This window comes from Podarcis raffonei, chromosome 2 (genome assembly GCF_027172205.1).
Source record: "Podarcis raffonei isolate rPodRaf1 chromosome 2, rPodRaf1.pri, whole genome shotgun sequence".
In the NCBI taxonomy this organism is placed as follows: Eukaryota; Metazoa; Chordata; class Lepidosauria; order Squamata; family Lacertidae; genus Podarcis; species Podarcis raffonei.
Window position 1 is genome coordinate 1,744,891 of NC_070603.1, and position 16,661 is coordinate 1,761,551.

The window sequence follows — 16,661 nt, forward strand, 5'->3', positions numbered from 1 at the left end:
TTAGTTGTTTAGTCGTGTCCGACTCTCCGTGACCCCATGGACCAGATTCAGTGGTGTACAGAAGCTATGCAGTTATAATTCACAATAATTCAGCATTTTGAAATAAAGGGCAGATTTAAACTGTTAGGGAATTTTCTATTTTATTTTTTAAAACCACATCCTTTAAATTCCCTAATTGATTCAGCGGGGCCTGTTTGGTCCCAGCACAGCCTAGAGGGGTGAAGCAACATCTTGATCATCAGCCAAGGCCTGAGCCATTATTGGGGTACATCGCCATCTAGTGACAGAGATCAGAAACACAGAACTGCAGAAACACAAAACTGCAAACGTCAGGCCCAAAGGATCTTGTTGTTTAGTCTCTTGTTGTTTAGACTCTTTGTGACCCCATGGACCAGAGCACGCCAGGCACTCTTGTCTTCCACTGCCTCCTGCAGCTTGGTCAAACTCATGTTCATAGTTTCAAGAACATTGTCCAACCATCTCGTCCTCTGTCGTCCCCTTCTCCTTGTGCCCTCAATCTTTCCCAACATCAGGGTCTTTTCCAGGGAGTCTTCTCTTCTCATGAGGTGGCCAAAGTATTGGAGCCTCAGCTTCACGATCTGTCCTTCCAGTGAGCACTCAGGGCTGATTTCCTTAAGAATGGATAGGTTTGTTCTTCTTGCAGACTCTCAAGAATCTCCTCCAGCACCATAATTCAAAAGTATCAATTCTTTAGTGATCAGCCTTCTTTATGGTCCAGCTGTCACTTCCATACATCACTACTGGGAAAACCATAGCTTTAAGTATACGGACCTTTGTGGGCAAGGTGATATCTCTGCTTTTTAAGATGCTGTCTAGGTTTGTCATTGCTTTTCTCCCAAGAAGCAGGCGTCTTTTAATTTCGTGGCTGCTGTCACCATCTGCAGTGATCATGGAGCCCAAGAAAGTAAAATCTCTCACTGCCTCCATTTCTTCCCCTTCTATTTGCCAGGAGGTGATGGCCATGACCTCCTGGCAAATAGAAGGGGAAGAAATGGATCTAGACCACTATATTATACAAGCATGTGACATAAAGCATCGCTTCACATTCCTGTCCCTCACTTGGATCCCGATTCTCCCAGACTTACATTACCTATTGTCACACCCTTGTTTTCTGCATTAATTCACCTGGTTTAATTAGTACCATTCCCCTGGTTTTGTTTTAAAATTGTTAACATGTTACTGAATTCCCCCATGTCATTTGTAGCATGGACTGGAAAACTGAAGGAAAATGAAGAAAGGCATCTCTTTAAAAACAACTATATAGATGTAAATCATAACTGTTGTCTTCTGAGTGTTCTAAAGGCTTTACACATATTATCTCATCAATGACTCTGTAAGGCAAATCTGAATTACTACCCTCCATAGTTCAGTTGGAGGGCAAAAGACCGAGATATCATTGCTTGGCCAACTAAACTCGGGACTTCCTGGCTAATAGAGCACTCTTTTAGCCGCACGTTAACCGTATCAGTCTTCATTCTGATTATTGTTTAACTACCCTGTTATAAATACACATTCATGTTGGGTGTGCACTAACATGCCTGCCTGCACATATAGGGTTTCTAGTTTTTATGTTTTCCTAAGGTGCCTAAGATCTGACAGCTATTCATCCACCAGGCCTGGCTGTGTTTGTCATGACCCACCAGAGTACATAACAGGGCAAAATGCTGGCCTTGTCGGTGAAAACTCCATAGGCGCAGCTGATGCAGCCCTGGGAAATGCAGTCACAGGTTTTGAGGGGTGGCCATCTGCCCTGAAGGAGCTCAGAGCTTCCCCCGCCCAGCCCAGCCCTGTCACCAGCTCAAGCCTCCAGCTGATCCCTGGGTCACATGCTGGAGGAGCTCTGTCATTCTCTCAACCCTGATCCCTTCGGGCACCACTCACTGCAGCTCAGCCATGGCCAAGGCGGCTCCGCGCACTGTGCTTATCACTGGCTGCTCCTCGGGCATCGGGCTGCGCATGGCTGTGCAACTGGCGCAGGACCCAAGCAAGCGATTTCACGGTGAGACTGGGGCATCCGCTAAGGGGGTTGGTGTGGAACTTGCTCGGGGGAGGATTGTGTGCTCTTTTTGGAATTCTGAAACTCTGGTGTGGGACCTCTTGCAGAGGAGCAAACCCACATGGAGGAAACAGGGTACCCACAAAGCTCTGCACTGTTCAGCCCTGCAACTTGCAGGAAGGGACTGTGGAACCAGGGAGGGTGATAATCAGAGACTTAAAAGAATGCAGCATGCTCTGGTTTTCTTCCTTGAGCCAGCCATTATTCTCAGGGCTCTGTTATGGTCTGGCAGCTAGAGCATGCCGTCACACCCACCCTGGCATCTTCACGCCCCGGGAATGTGCCTGCCTGTGCTGCCCACCCAATCGGACGTCCCTTCGGTATTGCAGGAACTTTGCTATATTCTCTGCCTGTTTCCCAGGATTTCCCCCCAGCAGCTACACTTCCAGCCACCAACTCCTTTGCCCACTTCCCACCTCCACCTCCAAATCTCCCCCAACCCACTGCTGCCCTATTTTCCACAGGCTAAGCAGAAACAAGCCATTCCTCTTTGCCCAGCAGTTTGGCTGGACCCAGACACTGTCCAAAGGCCACTTGCATAACAAACTACACATGGCATGGGGGTAAGAATGTTACCAAAGCCCAGCTCTTCTCTGCCCCCCCCCCATTCCAGTCCCACCTACTTTGCTCTTTGCTTGCCATGGGAGGCAGAATCCTAATGAGAAGCCTCGTGCTGCACACACAGTCCAGAGTTAAGTAACTAGTTCAGGAAGGTGCTGAGTCCAAAGGGCATTAGGTAGAGAGTGATCTGTTAGTAAGGCGCGAGGGACTGACATACATTTGTATGTGCACAAACACCAGATATGTGCAGCAACGCAAACACTTGTGTGTTCAACAGCAGACACAAACATTGTTTGCCCAGTATGCACAGCTTTCCAAAACCACACGGCTTCTCTCTCTCTCTCTCTCTCTCTCTCTCTCTCTCTCTCTCTCTCTCACACACACACACACACACACTGCATGCACCACATTTGTGCATCTACAACATGTCCCACTGGCAGAAATGTCACAAGGACAGACTTGCTAGATCAGGCTAAAACATTCATCTAGTCCAGCATACTGTTTATAGAAGCAGCCAGTCTGGTGTTTCTGGAAGCTCAATAAAAGGGGCAGGGCAGGAATGATCATCCTCTTCTTGTCCATCCTCCCAAATCTATATTCTAAAGTCCACTGCTCCTATACATGTAGGTTCCATTTTGATATCATGGGCAATAGACATTAATTCCCGCCTCCCCGTGAGTTTGAACAAGCCTTTATTAAGGCCATCTAAACTGGTGACAGTCACCTCATACATCATGCACAACAAGAAAAGTATCACATGTGGTTGCAGTGAGTCAACACAGCCTGCAGTCGCACTGCAGGTATATACACACACTGTGGCGCTTGCTCCCCAGACTGAAAAACCTTATGAAACACTCACACTTCCGATTGCAAATACAATCACAAATACCATTACCAAAAGATTCTAGAGTTCTTTGCTAATTCCCCTTTCCCCCCCTTACATTCTGTGACAACAGAGAAATGCTCTATTGTATTAAATTACATGTGTGGAGGATATTAGCTCCCCTCACCCCAGTCTCTCTTAGCTACTGGAATACAGGAGGGAGAAGAGTAGGATTTTAAAGGATATTAGTAGGAGACAGATTGCTGGGGCAGGTGATTGGAGTCTTTGAGTAGGAAAGAGGAAGGTGGGCAAGGTAGATCAAGAAAGCTTCATCTGGATAGCCTGATTACAACATTTAAAGCTGTTTGTCTACAATTGTGGGGTCTAGAAACTTGATTTTTTTAAAAAAATAAAACCAATCCACCTGAATTGAGCCCTGTAGGCCTCTGCTATGCAGGATGCTGCTTGAAACCAAACAAGAAGCTTTAGCCCTTTGCAATTTGAGGCCAGACTGAGAGAGAGCACAAAGAATCCTCACCTGCCAGCATAAAGCAAAGCTATGAATCAGGGTGTCAGCCTTGCAGCTTCCTTCCACATGAACAACCCTCCCTTGACCTCCCTTGCCTCATCTGCAGTGTGGAACAGGATCAGGCCTCACACCAGGTCAGGCTATTTGTTCATCTAACACAGTATTCTCTCTGCTCTTACTGGCAGCAGATTCCAGAGTCACAGGGAGACATTTTGCATCCTTCACACCTGTTTACCTGGTCCTTTAAAAACAAAACAAAAACTAGAGATGCCAGGGACTGAAATGGAGAACTTCTGAGTCCAAAGCATTGCTCTGTCCCTGGGCTATATCCCCTCCCCAAAGGGGTATTAGCCGAGGGCAATGCCCAGTATGTCCTTGACCACCAAATTGCCAAACTTTGGGTGGTGGGTAATAACACTAACCTACCTTGCAAGTTTGATGTAAGGATTGCTGTAACTGGGTTGATGCATGTGTTTTGAACCCCCTGTATGTGTTATCTAAATGCTAAGTATTATACAGCTGTGTGCTGCAGCATATTTAGACCCGGGTTTGGTGGCCTGTGGACTCTCCAGGAGCTTTACGACACCCAAGAGCTTTGGATGGTTCTGGAGGGTTCCCTGCCCTTTATATATGCTAAGTGCTCTTGTTACATAACTCCCCATCCATTCTGTGTGTTTTGTGGTTGATATTCATTATCCTCATCATTATTTCTCAAAGAGAGGCACACACAAAACCACATGTATAAAACCCAAGCATAAGCATAGAAAAACATAAGTGCACACACATGTTGCTAGTAGTCTTGGCAACAAAGTATTCCTCTCCCCCCACCTTCCCTCCACAGAGGGGATTAACGACAGAGGGATTTAGCATCATGACCCCAAAGCGGCTTACAATGCATGAATCCTCAATTGCCCTCCTGACCCCTAGCAAAAAAGCTCACATTCCCTACCTCTGAGCCAGCCAATTGGCTCCCTGGGCCACACAGGTGTCAGGCTATGTAACTGACTTTGAGGAGGCGGGGGAGCATGTCTATGAGCTACTGGACCCCCCTCCCCCCTCTGAGTTCTTTCTGAACTGGAGAAGCTTCAGGGTTCCTGACCCACTCTTCTCAAGATGTTCAGTTTTCATTAAAATGCATTCAAGTCTCTAGTCCTTGTAGGGATCTGATTAAATGCATACAGGCTTTTTTCCACACGATTGCTCAGTAAAAAGCAAACCTGCTGCTGGTTTTCAGTGCTCTGTCCAATGAGTGCAAAGCTCTTGGATACACACACACACACACACACACACACACACTTGAAAATACTAATTTAAACCTGTGGGGTTAGATGTATATTACTATGCGCACTTTGGCAGTTTTTCATGGACATGATGTCCCTCCAATCTACTCTGAATGCATCTCAGCACCCCAGAACATTTGGCTATGCTCCTGTGCGCTGTCTCCCTTCCAGTCATTGCCACCATGCGCGACCTGCGCAAGAAGGACAAGCTGGAGGCAGCTGCTGGGGACACACTCAACAAGACCCTCAGCATCCAGCGCCTTGATGTCTGCAATGATGAGTCTGTGACTGAGTGCATCAACAGCCTTCCTGAGAAACGACTGGATGTTCTGGGTAAGGTGCAGCCAGGAGAAACTCCTTTATCCTATGGCAGGGGTGGCCAACTCCTGAGGGACTTTCAGAGCTTTTTTTAGAGGTGGGAACTGCCCCGTTTTATGCCATTTAAGGGGAAAGGGTCGCTCACCAAAACAGCGCTGTGGAAGCATTTTGCCTCACAGCAAAACCTCCGCCTTCCGTTACGGAGCTCAGGAGAAAATCCAGGCAGGGGAGAGCGAGCGGCGCCGGGTGCTCTTAGGCAAAAAGCAAAGGAAAAAGAGCCCGCGATCGACAGCGATCTGCTGTGGTGAGGAAAGGGAGGCGCTAAAGGGAATTCAGCAGAGGGTGCTTTCTACTCTATTAAGCGCATGCCCCACCACATCTTCTCTCCTGAAGCTTAATTACTCGTGCAGGTTTCATAAGCAGGTTTTATTCTGCTCTTGAAGGGCAGGCATTTTCTCTGCCCAAGAGAAAGACGGGAGAAGCCCCTCTGGTAGGCAGGAGTTGCCTGCTCTGCAGCTTTCATCCTCAAGGGGGAGATTGTCTGCCACACACTTACAAAGAAGAAAGCAAAGGGGCAGGCTGCGGGGAGAAGGCTAAATATGTTCCCTGCCCTTGGTGCCCCCCCTCCCACCAACCGCTGAGAATCCAGCCTGCTCCTTTCTGCGCATGCCCCCCCCCCGTCAATGGTTCTCCCTCTTGGTCACTCTAGAGCAGGGGCTGGGGGAGCTTCTTCAGCCTGGGGGCCACATTCCCTTGGAGAGAACCTTCTGAGGGGCGTATGAAGGTGGTGGGTGGAGCTGGAGGCAAAAAATGGGCAGAGCAAGGGAACATAATCCTTATCTTTGTACCTTAGGCTGCATTCAAGACACATGGAAACCAAAGCCACAAGCACACACAGTTCCATCCTTCACCCAGGGAGCAAACTATACTATCACAGCTCAGGGACACATTCCAACTAAGCAATAAAAGCGTACATTAACTGCAGTTGATCTAGTTTGTAGATCAGGGTGCTCAATCCACTATCCTACTAAAATAGCTTATTGTTTTTGTTTCTGTTTCCCATTTTTACATGGTGGTTTGTGTTTTCAGTTCAATGTGCTCAGGACCTTTCTCAGATCCTTAAATGTGTATGTTTCACAAGCACAGAAACTACTTTCAAGTGAAGTAAAACAATGAGTAGATAATGGTGCGCATAGCCTTGCTCCCAAGCAGAGTCAAAATCCAGGGAGCTGTTTTATTTATTAGATAAACAGGCAGGCATGCGCACACGAGCACACACACAGCACATGGCATAATGTGGCACCTAGTTTATGAGAATGTACTAAAATAGGCTGACAGGCACAGTGTAGGACTTCCTTTGTGCAAATCTGTCACAAACAATGGTAAAAACTGAGAGCCCTGTTATCACTGCATTCCACTGCCAGAATAAGAAGGGTCTATCTATTATCCTGGTGCTGTGGCAAATGGTGTCATTGCCCTCAATGACATCCCCCTCTACTACAGTACAGGTAGAAAAGCTGCAAAGGAAGTCTGAGAGGCTGTGATATATCAGCAGCAAATTCACACACTCTCTCTCTGTCCAAAATGGGCCCTCTGTCATCCGTCATGGCCTAGTCCCTTTTGTCATGTCTAAGAAGAGTGGGGTGCATTGTATTTGGGGTTGCTAGGTACAGCTGTGATGATGAGATGCTGTGGTTGCCTAGCAACCACAATGTTTCCCATGGGAAGAGGCCATTTTGTATACCAAGTACATGCTTGGGATACTAATTGTCCCAGGCTCTATCCCTTGTCCTCAGGCCTAACAAAGTGCCCACAACAGAGTTAGAGCACTCACACATCTATCTCTAACATCCCTTCCCCAACCTGGTGCCCCCCCCCACATATTGTTAAATGGCACTTGTCATTATCTCTGACTGCTGGCCATGCTGGCAGGGACTTGTGGAAGTTGTAGTCCAAAACAGCTGGAGGACGTAATGTTGGGCTAATCCGCAGGAAGAAATGACAGCCATTGATTGAGCATTGCAGGGGGCCAGGGGAAGAGCTCCTGTTAGGAGGAGAATATGGAGAGGCATGATGAAACCAGGGGTGGAAATAAAGTGGGGACTTCCATTCCTGTCCAGACAACGCTCTGGCAGGATGTGAAGCTATGCTGGCAGGAGATTAATGGAACAGAGATATTTCTTAATATCATAATTTATGTTCCCCAGTGAACAATGCCGGTGTGGGGCTCGTTGGGCCTGTAGAGTCCATTTCCATCGATGACATGAAGCGCATCTTTGAGACCAACTTCTTTGGTGCCATCCGCATGATCAAAGCAGTTCTCCCTGAAATGAAGCAAAGACAGAGAGGACACATTGTAGTTATCAGCAGCGTCATGGGATTGCAAGGTATGAACGGAATAGGGAGGGCAGAAGGAAGCAGAGCAAAGATATCCAAACTGATACAACCTCAAAGCCTTGGCTTAGCTCTGTACCTCTGTAGCCAAAGAGACCTCATGGCCCCACAGATCAGTTCTCTGTCAGCAGTAGTGAAACTCCCACAAGTGATAGGGAGCATGCAGGATCTTTCATCTGAGATAGGAATGAGTTGGAATGAGCTTTGGAACACCAAGTTCTACCTCAAAAATTTAGAAAAGAAATCTGAACTGAAATCTCAGATGAAATGTTGGGTCTCATTTTCCTGGATCTATGCCTATCTGTGGCAAACTTTCAGCATTAAGGATCTGACGTTGTTGTTTTTTTAAGTATGTCACAAAGCTCTAATCTTCAGTTCTGGAAATTGCTTTGTTCTGGCAGATGTGGATTCTAGGGTACATACACACATTTTCCAATATAATATGCAATCCTGCTTTGATTGTTAGTTTGTATTTATTCCTTGGTGCAACACATCCAAGTGTCACAACCATTAATATTCCTCAAGCCCCTAAGTACCGTCCCAGTTAAGCTGTTCCTCTGTGTTACTTAGGCCTGGATTGAATGCAGGAAGAGGTGGGGGACAGGAGGAGCACATGCCTCAGGTGACAGGTGGAAGGGGTGCCAAACAGCAAGGAGAGAGGTGTGTCATGGCTGTGCACACACTTAGTGAAGCCATACATTCCAGCCAGGGTCCACTTATTGGAAGAGAAAAGTCTTCCTCCTTGCAGTCCCCAGGAAGAGGAAGGCAAGAAGCTGCAGTGGCTGCAAGAGGATGGCAACCATAACAGTGAGAAAGAGTTTCTCCCCATAGTCCCCAGTCCCCCCACCACCACTGCCAGCCATCTCCACCACAGCTGCTCATCTTCCTCTTCGTGGGGCGAGCAAGGAGGTGGGCTGGTCAAGTTGAAGGCTAGGGCAAAATTTGTATAGCTGGCTCTGGCCTTACCATTTCTGTTTTATCAAGAATGTAGCAACCTGTGGAGCAGTGTGCTATGACGGTATGCTCACCTCAAATCCCTTCTGCTTTCCAACCAGGTGTCCCCTTCAATGATGTGTATGCTGCCTCCAAGTTTGCCATGGAAGGTTTCTGTGAAAGCCTAGCTGTGCAACTCCTCAAATTCAACATTTTGTGAGTTGAGTGAGCGACATGGGGGCAGATCTCAAAGAGCTTAAATTCTTCTACCCAATTTAGTGAAACTGGAAGGGATTTGCACAAGCAACGTCCTTCCCCGAAACATCAGGGAAAGGTACACTCAGATAGAAACAGAGATGGGCCCAGTTCACACACCATATTAAATCACAGTTTAAAACAAAGATGACACCTCCTGGATCAGGCCAATGGCCCATCTACTCCAGCATCCTGTTGAGTCTTACGCTGAGGTCTGTCTGTTTTTGCTATTTTGCACTTTTGTTTTTGTGGCTCTTTTTGTGTGTGACTGTGTGGAACCCAGTTCAGCTACTGATTGATTGTGTGACTGCAGTACATTGTTTATTGCTTTCATTTTATGGATCAATGGTCTCGTTATACTGTAAACAAAAATTGCCCTTTTCCCTTATGGGGTATCCAAGAGCCCATATAGAGTCCTTACATAGATAGTAAAATTCATGTTAAATTGCTGTTTTAGGGGTTGTTTTTAAAAGTCTGGAATGGATTTGTCCATTTTGCATTACTTTCTATGGGAAAGTATGCCTTGGTTTTGGAACACTTTGGTTTTGGAACTGACTTCCGGAACGGATTATGTTTGAAAACCAAGGTACCACTGTATATATAAATAATGGATCTCATGTTGATCTCAATGGCAGAGCTAAGTCCCATTCATGGAGGCCTTTATATATCTAAAATGAACATTAATTCAAGGAAATTTCCCTGGGGCAATTAAGCAGGGAAGGGCACAGGGGCCCTGGCCATTTCCTTCCAACTTTAGGCATCTGATGGGAAGATCCCAGGCCCAAATGCTGCCTCATTTTCTCTCTTTTGCTCTCTTTCAATCCCTCTTCTACACAGCATCTCCATGGTAGAGCCCGGTCCAGTCAACACAGAATTTGAGATGAAACTGATGGAGGAAGTGGCCCGCTCTGAGTTCCCGGGAGCCGATGCTGCCACCGTGCGGTACTTCAAGGAGGTCTATCTTCCGGCCTCCCATGAGATATTCACCACCATGGGCCAGACCCCTGAGTATGTGGCTAAGGTAGGGGTCACCCTCATGAGTGACGTAGGAAAGCTTTAAAGCCAGTAGTTCTTCTACAGCCTCCCTGACAGATTTCACCTCACCGGACTGAGTTGTTTGCATAAGACAAAGCAGGAACTGGCCTCTTCCAATGTTCCACACTGGCATCCATTGGTCCCTCCTTCTCTAGCCTGCTGTCAGGAATCCAGCACAGGGAGTGTAGTTAAGTAGAAATGGTGATTTATTGACCAAGTACACAGATAACGCCAGACGGCATTAACCCAGCTGCCGCCATCATGAATTGCGATGACTCTTGTGCTGAGTCCCTCTCCTTCCTCCAACTTAAATGGGATTTCTGACCCTGAAGTTTCTGCTTCCGCCTCCTATCACACACCATCCCCCAGTGGGACTCCCTCCGTGGGCTCATTGGATCCCCTCCAACTTCTTCCTGAAAAGACAGACTGTCAATCTTCTCTTCCTCTCCTTTTCCCTCCCCTTGAGAGACCTGGGGAGATCCTAGTTCCCTTGGCAACCTGCATTCCTGAGGGTGGGGAAGTTGGTGCTCAGCTAGGCTCCTCTCTTCTGATTAGTTAACCCTCTCTCTTCCTGCCTACTTCCTCCACTGAAAGCTGGCTGGGCTGGCTCAGTCATGATACCTGCTCTGTCCTGTAATGCATACTCAGACCCAGGGCCGGCTCTACCATTTGACAGAGTGAGGCAGCTGCCTCAGGTGGCAAATGCTGAATGGTGGGGAGTGATGGCAAGGTGTTGGGAGGACAGAGCTGTGCAGGCCACACATGGCCCACTCAGTTCCCCTGTTCCCGTCAGATGCAGTGGAGGATGTTGTCCTGTTACTAGTGTTGAAGTTGAGATTCAACCACCAGTCTACCTGACTTCTGTACATGGAATTGGGAGGAGCATCATCTTCTTCTTCACCTCAGACAGCAAAATGCCTTGATCCAGCTCAGGCTACTATTTGCTTCTTTTAAACTTTATTTCTCACTTTTCACCATGTAAGTCTCAAAGTGACATACTACGATAAAATACAGAACATACAGGATTTAAAACATGAATTAAGCTTCCAGAAATTTAAACCTCATAATTTAAAATATATTTTTAATAAGTTTTGTTTTTTAAATCATCCAAGAAGCATTCAGGGTGCAAAGGCATCCAGAAATAAACTGGTTTTGACCAAGCATCTGAAACTCAGTAGGGACGGTGCCTGTTTAACTTCTTGTGGGAGAGATTTGCAATCAAACAGGTCAGCTTGGGACATCATGGCCTCCATGACAACCCTGAGGCTGCGTCAGTATATCAGCCACACCCTCAACCTCATCTTTGCCACAGAGCAGACCTTGATGGCTGGGACAGGGTGGGGAGCTGCTTGCTTTGAATCAGTTGCCGTGGCCACACAATTCCTGGTAAGGTTTGGGCTGACTGCTCCCCTGTGCAAGGGTGATGGAACCACTAAGATGGTCCACCCTGAGACTGATGGAACCTGCTGGATTCTTGCATGGTCTGGGGGATTTTCTGGCTGACATGGCCAGTGCTCCTGTTGATGCTCTTGCCTCACTGTGGAACAGTGAGGTGTCAAAGGCAGTATCCTTCTGACTACCAACTGCTAGGGATCATGGGGGGGTGGTGGTATTGTGCTCATGCACTGCTTGTGAGCTAGCCACCACGAGAGCAAAATGCTGGACTCAATACGCCAGGATTCCTCTTCCTTTTATGTAACGGAAAGGCACCTCCCCAAAAGTCCATGAAAAAATAACAACAGTTGCCTATTGCTGTCTAGCACCGGCCTCTCCTGCACACACTGTGAGAATCACTGCTTCAAAATCAAGGAAGACCAAACACGTGAAAGCAGCAGTTGTTAGGATGGGGATGTGAAGGAGCTGTATCAAAATACCAACCTCTTTCCACCTTGCCTTCCTTCAGGCTGTTGTGAACGTCATCGCCAAGGAGCGTCCTCCTTTCCGGACACAGACGAACACCCTATACACGCCGCTGGTGGCCCTGAAGTATGCGGACACCTCAGGGGATCTGTCCGTTGGCACCTACTACAACCTGCTTTTTCGCTTCACAGGCATCTTCCACCTCAGCATGAGCTTCCTCAAATGCATCACATGCAGCTGTTTCCGGCGCCGGGTCACACCTGCTTGAGGTCAGGGTGGGTGAGGCCCTGATGGCAGCAGAGCCTCTCCTCTTCCCACTGCCCTGCTAAGGCTATGTCGGATGACCAGAGACATCCTGCAACAGATCAGTCCACTCCCATGTTTTAAAGCTACCAGGTTCTGGTGAATTTACAGATAAGGAATGTGTGCTGGAGAGGAATTAAAGACAACAGGTCCTTTGGGGTGTGAGTAGGGATGTCAGAGCTTTCCGACAGAAAAAGGAGCAGGACTTGCCAATGTTTGTTTACTTGTCCCATGTTTGAACAGAAATCAACCCAGCGAATGCCATTGGGATTTGCTGTTGTTATTGCTTTCAGTCCGCAAATGATACATAATTGATTACATTTCCCTCTATTTGCATTGAAATGAACAGGGTAGAATAATGTAACAGCAACATACTTTATGTAATTAAGTGCATAAATTATGTGAGTCGCATAATTTCACCACAGCAGACAGCAAGACCAATAGCACAGTTTGCGGCAGAAGGTAAACTGCAGCAGAATGCAACCGTGCTGCATGCGACAAACACAGGGTGGAATGTTGCCTCCAGTGAAGTTTGAAATAAATCCAGGACAAAAACTAGGCAGAAGTGTGAGGGGAAATTGAAAGGATATGGGTATATTTCAGTGAACTTTCTCAGACTCTAAATAACCTCGACAGAACTGTGCAAGTCTGGTGGGGGAAAGCAGCCCCATGATACCTGGCAAAAAACTCATATAAAGTCTTAAGGCCCTACTCATACAGGGTTCTTGTTCCCATAAAGCTGAATAGTAGAGCATTCAGGACAGACCAAAATAAGCACTTCTTCACACAGTACATATTTATAGCTATGGGATTTGCTGCCAGAAGATGTAATGATGGCTACTAGCTTAGATAGCTTTCAAAGAGGGTTTAAACAAATTCATGGAGGGTAAGGCTACCGGTGGCTTTCAGCCATGATGGCACTACCACCTGAGAAGCTTTCAGCCATGATGGCACTACCACCTGAGTGAGAAGCTGCTGGGGAGCATCAGTGGAGAGAAGATGCTGTTGCCCTCAAGTCCAGCTTGTGGGTTTTCCCTAGGCATCTGCTTGGCCAATTTGAGAACCAGGAGCTGAACTAGATGCACCTGATCCAGCAGGGCTCTTTCATTATGTTCCACAAGCCTGGCCACCTGCCCCACCCTACCACCCTCCTTAGCCAGTTAATATGATCACCAGTAAGAATTTATATGGCATTTGTATCCACAGATAATTGTTTGCCAATTCTAATCTCCCAAAAGGAGTGTCAGTGCTGAATAATGGTTGGTGAACTTCATCCTCACCAAGCAGGGTAGAAGCTTGCCATGTGACCTATAAGGAAAATCATTATTATGCCAAAAGGAAAATCATGAATGGTGTTCTTGAGATGGGCCTGGGAAAGTCAGCCTGTGAATGAAACTGTTTTCCTGGAGACGAATGGTTTGTCAAGGAGGATACAATGAGCAGTGCATGTGCCATGCAACTAGTGACACTGCCCATTAAGGCCAAAAGGGCACTTCGCCATTCCAAGCTTTTGTATAGACAATGTGCAGGAGAGATATTGCAGTAGCATAGACACTTATACCCATGCAGAATAGTTACTTAGAGTAAGATTGCACATTTGATCAATCACTTTGATTAACCAGTTTACATAAAACATTTGGTCAATTAAAAGGGCACCTTCAAGTAATTGGGCACCATATTTTCTTTAGCGTGTCATTTTAAATATATATTTTCAAAGCACTGATAGAAGGTGCTTCAAAGTGGCCCTTCCCCTTCCTCTACCCGCAACTTAGCTTCACCCTCTTCCCTTCACCACATTGTGAGTGAGCGATCCTCAGCTCAGCCAGTCGAGCCATCCCCTCTGAGAAGGAATGCTAAGGCACACCAACTGCACCACATATGGACATCATTTCAGGGCTGGCTCCAGGTTTTGGGGCTGTGGGCAAGAGACCTAAAGATTGTGTTCTGCATGGTGGCCCCCTTGTGCACTCACCCATGCATAGAGACACTTGTTGTGGGGCAGCGAAGGGGAGAACACCAGAAGTCAGTGCTGTAGCTCCCTTGCTCTGGGCCACCAGAGAGAAGCTCCCTCACCACTGCCAGTGCAGCAGTGAGTCCAGACAGAGAGGGTTCTGCAACTACCTGGTTGCTCTTCCTCCCCTGTCCATAGAAGTCCCTGTTCTCTTCATTGCCAACACTGGTGAGAAGCTGCCATAGCTCTGCCTCCAGCGGATGCTATTCTTGCTCCTCTTTGTTGTCTGGGTGATAGGGGTTCTGAAGGGCTCCTCTTCCTCCTCTGGCAAAGGAGGAACCTAGGTGGCCTTCTAGACATGGCGGAGGCATACACACACAAGGCTACACAAAATGGTGGCATCCAGTCACAGCTCCAGACAGTGTAGATGGCAGTGAACCTCCTCAGGTGCCTGGCAATGCTGACTCCTGGCCCAACATTAAAACATACAACCTTTTTCTTCAAAATGTTTTTATTCTTTCGCACAGAACAATCCTATGCATGTTTACTCAGAAGTTAGTCCTATTAAGTTCCATTATGCTTACACCCGAGGGACGCGGGTGGCGCTGTGGGTCAAACCACAGAGCCTAGGACTTGCCAATCAGAAGGTCGGCGGTTCGAATCCCCGCGACGGGGTGAGCTCCCGTTGCTCAGTCCCAGCTCCTGCCAACCTAGCAGTTCGAAAGCACATAAAAAAAAATCGTAACTGACATTTGTTAAGGATTGGAAATTCCTTGTGGATTTTTTGTTTGAAAGAGAAAATGAGCTTATAGTATCAGGATTTGAATACTGAAAAAATATCGGTTTATAGAAGATAGAATGCAGAACCGAGACCTGGAAGTCCTTTTACACTCTTTTCTTTCTGTAGTTTTTACTTTCTTTCACTTTCCTCTCCCTTTCTCTTTTCTTTTTAGGTCTCTCCTTTTATTGTCTTTTCCTCTTTCTGACCTTGTTCTTTTTCAGACTCAGTAGCTGTCTTATCTTAGTATATTACAAAAAGATACTTTGTAATGGCTATGTATTTATGTATATATGAATAAGAATCAATTAATTAATTAAAAAAACTAGGCATTCAGCATGGGATTGCCATGCGTCGTTAATCCTGACAAGACAAAAGTACTGTTTTTGGAGGACAGGGGGCGGGGGGGTATGTGGGACTCCCTGGTCCTGAATGGGGTAACTCACTACTAGAAATGAGGTTATAGGGAACCAGGCAGAGGGCCTTCTCAGTAGTGGCACCTGCCCTGTGGAACACCCTCCCAGCAGATCTCAAGGCAACAAACAACTATCTGACTTTTAGAAGACATCTGAAGGCAGGCTTGTTTAGGGAAGTTTTTAATGCTTGATGTTTTTATTTTGTTTTTAGATATGCTTTAAGCTACCCAGAGTGGCTGGGGAAACCAGGGGTCCCTTTAGCTCTACATCCATTAGAATTAATGAACCTAAGCAGGTGTACTGGAAATAAAAGTTAGTTGAATACAACCCATTATTTAATTACTGCTAAGATACTGCTGGTTAGGGGGGAGGGAGCAGTGAGAGAGATTTACTTCTTCAAGCTCCCCTCCCCTCTTATTTCTCCTTTACCTGCCTTGGCTGCGATCCTGATTGCACTCACCGGCACCACCCTTAGAAGGGGGGCATTTCAACTGACACATCTCAAGAGAATTGCTGACATGCTCAGCGAGCACCTCCTGCCTAGAAGGCTCCGCAGCACAAGCAGAGAGAGAGGGGTGGCGAGGGCTGCCGCAAAGCCGAAATATTATCCTCCTGGCCAACGGCCAGAGCTGGAGGAGGCAAATCGAGAAAGAAGAAAGGCAACCAGGACAGCCATTCCGTCAGCACATGCCGGAGCTGGCTTCGCGCCCAAGAGCCCGACAAGAGCGCAGAACCTCAGACTTCTATTTATTTTGATTGGACGGGGGGGGGGGCAAGTGACCCCTTGGCTTTGGACAAGCCGGTGGGGAAAATCCGAAAGAAGAAACGTGGGCAGAAAAATCGTATGTCTGAGAGAAAGGACCCCAGGGGCTGCTGTCATCGTCTCTTTTTCTACAGCGAGGGAGAAGGCACAGCCCGGATCTGAATCCCGCGGGCCGCCTCGGAACTACTTATCCCAGAGTGCTTTGCGTCTCTAGCGACGGCATGACGCTACAGGCTCTCATTGGCCACAGACAGCACAAGGTCACAACGAGGCGAACAAAGCAATGGGCACAAAGGCTGCCGGGAATTGAGGCGTAGCGGTTTCCAGCCCGGAAACCAGGCTTTTGTCTGCCCGCCCTCCCCCCCCCGCGCTTTTCTCCGAGGTC

General features: G+C 47.3%; 1 protein-coding gene across 1 annotated transcript; it reads left to right on the forward strand.

Annotated features, from left to right (window-relative positions):
• Nucleotides 1-1,765: 1,765 nt before the first annotated feature.
• On the forward strand, nucleotides 1,766-12,632 carry RDH8 (retinol dehydrogenase 8). The gene is made up of 6 exons (XM_053369586.1): nucleotides 1,766-2,020; nucleotides 5,442-5,603; nucleotides 7,796-7,975; nucleotides 9,038-9,131; nucleotides 10,008-10,191; nucleotides 12,109-12,632. Exons 1-6 carry the CDS (start codon nucleotides 1,915-1,917, stop codon nucleotides 12,331-12,333), a joined length of 951 nt encoding a protein of 316 aa, XP_053225561.1. The 5' UTR covers nucleotides 1,766-1,914; the 3' UTR covers nucleotides 12,334-12,632.
• The last annotated feature ends 4,029 nt before the right edge of the window (nucleotides 12,633-16,661 follow it).

Excerpts from the sequence above, each read along its gene's own strand:
- RDH8 (XM_053369586.1), top strand. The coding sequence starts at position 1,915 with ATGGCCAAGGCGGCTCCGCGCACTGTGCTTATCACTGGCTGCTCCTCG. Across the intron at positions 5,604-7,795 it reads GAAACGACTGGATGTTCTGG|TGAACAATGCCGGTGTGGGG; the intron begins GTAAGGTGCAGC and ends TATGTTCCCCAG. Across the intron at positions 9,132-10,007 it reads CTCCTCAAATTCAACATTTT|CATCTCCATGGTAGAGCCCG; the intron begins GTGAGTTGAGTG and ends TCTTCTACACAG.